Below are 5246 nucleotides of genomic sequence, written 5' to 3' on the forward strand. Positions count from 1 at the left end.
TCTTAGAGCCTCCAAATTAAATCTGCTTACCTTATTCATATGCATAATTCCAGCAGAGTAATATTTATACAACACCCTTAATTGAAATGGCAGTAGAATAACATTTTTGATCCATTCAATGAAGTAACAACAGAGGAGCATTTGCCCCATGTTCAGTCTTTTCATGTAAAGCAGCCCCACAGCTGGGCACAGCTGGCATTCACCTCTCCAAAGGCACCCATGCCTGCATTTATGGGATGCACAGGAGCAAAGCTGGGACACCAACTCTTAGACCACCTGTGAGGTGTGCAAGGGCTCACATAAACATTAAACACCTTTCATTTTCAGCACACCACTAGCAAATACAAATGAAGGGGGAAATAATCTCTCTAGTCTTCTCATGGCCTACAGGATGAGAAACACTTGTTTCAGAATTGCTTATAACCATCAGTATTTCACCTCTGAAGATCTAAGCTCTAATCATAATGGAAATACAAGGTTTGTGGGTTTAAATTATGTTCCTCTTCCCAGTCATGGCACGATGTTTCATGTCTGACAAATTACAAAGTGATTGGAAAAATAAGGGACTTCCTCCTTTTGTTAAGAAAGAATGAAAGATACTTGATCTAACTTTTTTTTCATTGTCAGCTCCGAGGTTAGCAGCAGCAACTTGCACACTTTCACAATGTTGTGGTTTCGTTGATTCAGTGGAAGACAGAGAGTTTTCCTGTTTTCATGCACTGAGTGATCACTGCAATTTACCACACCTGTTTGATGTTCTGGCTTTGTTCACAGCAGAAAGCAACACGTAGTAGCTGCCCATTGGCCCTTCTCTTCCATCAAACCAACGTGCCAAGTCTTCAGAAGCATCTCCCTCCCATGCAGCTGAGTGCACCCTGTACCTTGTTTATGCTATTGATTCTTCACCAATACAAGCATTAGATTCAGCTGAAAAAGCACACTGTAATTATTAAATCAGACAGAAAGCAAACCCAGGACTATATTCAAGCTTAAAAGTCAAGTTTATTCTCACCACAGCTAGCTGTCTCTCCTCACAAAAGGAAAACTTCTTTTGTAACCATGTCATCTTTCTGATACCCTATTTTTTAAAACTTTTTTTCAATCTGTTTGGCATGTTAAAGTTCCTCTACTTCTATTTCCTGAATACAAAAAAGGGGTAAAAATCATCTTTTAATTGTCAGTTGTTCACATACATATTTAATAGAGCAGCACTAAACATAGGGTTTAGCCCACCAGCGTTTTACACAAGCAGGATCCCATTCAGCTCTCCTGAAGCTTTATCTGAACAAACATGCAGTCCTTTATTTTCACAAAATGAACATTGCATTATTTCTTCTGTTCACCACAGCACACCAGGGCACAGTTGTACAGTATGTTGGGTGATTCCTTGCTGCAATGCCGTAGGTGGAGCTCAAACTATGGACCAGATTCAGACGCTGTAACTCTACTGGCAGTGTTTGTACCGGGAAAGTGAAGCAGGTGCTTGCCATGCACCACTATTAGAAAAGCAGCAAGTGCTCTCTCAGAATGACAGGATGAGCTCTTTAACATAATTAGGAGCCAAAGGACATTTTTGGAAGCTAAGTCAATTGGGCTCATCTGTTTCACACTCCCAGAGGCAATCAATTCCTGTTCACTTTACTCATCCTGAAAACCTTCCCAAAAAAGACCAAGGAATTTTGCACGCAGAAATGACCATGCATCAGCTCCCAAATCAAAGGAGCTTTTGCTGTAACATGCTGCCACGGAAAGGCCCCATCAGGAGCCCCAAGCACAGCTCCCGGCTGGCGGCACGGGAGCCGAGGCGCTGGCATGTCCCGGACAGGGCTGGCGTTCCATGGGCAGCTCCCGGCTCCAGCCGCCCGCCCTGCCCGCAGCAGCGCTGCTGGAGCACACACAGACCAGCCAGGGCAGGCCAGGGGGAGCAGGCAGCCTCAGAAAGCAGGCACGGAGAAAAAGCAAGCACCGTGCTCTACAAGCAGGTCAGATTTTCAAGCACTGTCCCCGGACACTGAAGAAAATAAAAAACCCTGCTGGGTACCGTCCACAGCCAAACACCCAAAATCCTCTCAGCACTGCACTGAACATGCACAGTGGTAACACAAAACACATCATTCCACAACAACACGAGTACCTTAATCTGTGTTTGAAATACCAAACTAACTATGCCTCATGTTTCTAGCACTGCTGTCTGGAATCTGGGAATACATCCTAGCAGGCCAATTAAAAGATCTCCCATTGCTAGATTTTATGTTATTTCACTGATGGTGAAAATGAGCCGAGGGAAACAACATGTAATGCAGTCATTCAGCAAGTGTATAGGCAACCTTATGCAATAATCTTTTAACTAGTTTATTAAATCTTTTTCCTTTTCAGAATAAATTCAACATCTAATGCCAAAATTTCATCAAGAACTCAAAAATCTTAGTAGCCAGTTATCAGCTGTTTGAGTTACAAGAAATAGACATATTACACATCACTAAAATTTTCACACATACACCCACACACACACACACACACGTATCAGCATCCTGTTTATATTATTTTCACAAATCAATCTCCTTTTTCCTACTCATACTCTTCACATTTTCTGAAGGCACAACACCCAAATAGGCAATGTAAAATGTACTTCCTGTAGAAAAGTCTGTAGTCTCCTAAGAGAACAGTTTGGCAAAACTACGTTTGTTTAAAAACTCAAGTTCCAAAATGAGCCTTCAAAGAGCAGCAGAGAACACCAAGATTAAAAACTACTTAGGGTGTCTGCACTTTTCCTATGCAACACACCACTTAACCTTTAATAAATCAGGACTTTTCCCAAGAAATTACAAAAGCAGAAGTAGTAAAATCTCTTTTTTTTCTTTTTTTTGTTTAATCATTAAGTTTTAACGATGGGACAGACTCTAGGCAGAGCTCCCAGAAAGAGCCAGACCACCATCTGGCTCCACCACAGAGCAATGACAATTCACAGGCAATGAGTCTCCAACCAGCGCTCTGAAATCAAACGCTGGGCTGGCTCCATAAAAGCTCTGTTACAGCCATGAACACACAGCTGTACATTTCCTCCCTCTTCGTACATAAATATACCCTCAGACACAGACAAAGGGAAAAAATAAATCATTTTATGCATTTTTTCTATGCTTCCCTGCTCTGTCTGTTACCAATCAATGTCAAGAAATATCTTACATCTTATGTTTTGTTAGCACTATAGAATATATAGAATATATATAATTTTATTTTTGTTGTCACACATGCTAATGTTTCCAGTATGATAAATGTCTTTTTAAATCCTGCATTTCTTGTCACACTGTAGATCCACTTCTATTTGACAGTGACTCCTGGACATACACGTCAAGACAAAAATAAATACTGCTGCGATGGCAAACGTTTTCAAACTCTTAGGACAATAATACAGTGGCACTTGAAAGACTTTTAAAATACAACAGAAAAGACAATAGTTAAATAGAAACCTGCTTTGACACAGCCATGAAACCTGCACTACACTTGCAAGATCTGTATTTGTTTCTGCAGGAGCAGCTCCTGATCTTTGAACACATCAAATGTTGCACTCCAGCCCTCCGCCCATACCCTTTAAGAAGTCCACGTTGTTATTTTAAGCAAGCATCCCCTCAAGCTGTACATAAGCAACACTGTATTTCCCAAACAATTGAGGTAATTATAAAAATGAATATCATTTATTATTTCCTTTTATTACTATCATGTCTGAACATTTGCTTTCATACAAAAGTCTGATTATCAGCATTATGTTTTCCAAGGGCATCCCCTCCGCACCAAGGGAGATAAAGATGTGTTAGGAATTGTGCAAGAGTTTTTGTTACCATCTTCAAACCCACAAGAACTTCATGAACACGATATTGGTGCAGAATAACTGCCTGGCGTTTTAGAGAAGGTGGAAGGGGCTTTATACAGATTTTCAGTTCCACTTGATTTTTTTTAAACCGCATCTAACTCAATGCAACGGGGGCGGGTAAAAAAAAAAAAAAAAAACCACATTACTGTAAGTTACCCTTCAGCAGTCTTTGGAGGAAATCGGAGCCCAGGCTGCTTTTCCCGGCTCCCTCCCTCCCTCCAGGCAGCCGGAGCGGCTCCTCTGCCCGGGCGCCCGGCGGGCGCCGCTGCCCCGTCACAGCCGCGGCTTCCTGAGCAACGTTCTGCTGAGGTCCTTCACCTCCTCGGGGCTGCCGACCCGCTCGTAGCCCAGCAGGGCCATGGGCTGCTGGCAGTACTCCTCGACCTGCTTGATCTGCTGGTAGCTGAGCGCAGTCCTCCAGGCACTCAGCGCCTGGGTGGCGTTCCTGGCCGACACCACGAACGGCTTGGAGGAGTAGCCGGGGCCACTGGTCATGTTCAGGGCGAACTTCTCCATCTCCGGGCTGACTGCCAGGTTCACAAAGCCGTACACCTGCCGCAGGGTCTTGATGGGCTCCACCACCAGGTCCTCGTAGCGCACGGCCATGTAATTGCCCTGGAGCCAGTCAGGGGGGTGCAGAGCAGTCTGCAGGGTCTTGGCCATGCTGCTGCAGATGACCTCCATGGCACCCAGGGCATGGTAGTCCGAGCCGCCCGCCTCCTTCTTCCCGCCTAGCTTGTGGCCAGCATCAAGGAAGGGCATGCGGTGGATGTGGGGGTCCCGGCTCCTCACCACCTGCAGGCTCTCCCGGATGAGGCCGTGGCGGGACTTGATGCGGGAGCTGGCGACGGCCCGGGGGTCCCGCACCAGATGGATGACTTTGAGGTCCAGGGTCGGGTCCCGCATGAGCGGGGCCAGGACGGCCAGGTCAAAGACACGCACGCCCTTGATGACCAGCGTGTGGTACTTGTGGCATTCCTCCTGGAAGCGGCTGAGGCGCTGCGGGGGACACTTTTTGCACACCCGGTCGTCCACCATCCCCACCACCTCCTTGCGATAGGCCGGGCAGAGGGGCGAGGAGCAGATGACCTTGTTGGTGGCCGCCCCGAAGATGCCGAGCGTGGTGAGGTTCTTGCCGGCGCCCGCCGTGCTGTAGAGCTGGAAGACGGAGAGGTCGCATCGGTACAGGGAGCTCAGCATGTCGCGGGCCGCCCCTTGCAGCGAGACGGCGTCACCGGGGTACAGCTTCTGCCAGACGTGCCACACCGGCTCGTAGAGGAAAAAGACCTCGGGGTTCTGGTTGAAGAGCTCCCCGAAGAAGGACGAGCCCGAGCGCCAGGTGGTGAAGACATAGACCAGCTGCCGCCGGGCGCCCGCC

The 5246-nt window shown here is 46.7% G+C and overlaps 1 protein-coding gene across 1 annotated transcript in view; it reads right to left on the minus strand.

The window, feature by feature from the left end:
• Positions 1-978: 978 nt before the first annotated feature.
• CHST2 (carbohydrate sulfotransferase 2) overlaps positions 979-5246 on the minus strand; it is a 4727-nt gene continuing 459 nt past the window's right edge. Inside the window, exon 2 of the mRNA XM_041414472.1 lies at positions 979-5246. Coding sequence (XP_041270406.1) covers positions 4142-5246 — 1105 coding nt within the window. The 3' untranslated portion in view covers positions 979-4141.

The sequence above is a fragment of the Onychostruthus taczanowskii genome, unplaced genomic scaffold (genome assembly GCF_017590055.1).
Source record: "Onychostruthus taczanowskii isolate IOZ18803 unplaced genomic scaffold, ASM1759005v1 scaffold45, whole genome shotgun sequence".
Taxonomy (NCBI): domain Eukaryota; kingdom Metazoa; phylum Chordata; class Aves; order Passeriformes; family Passeridae; genus Onychostruthus; species Onychostruthus taczanowskii.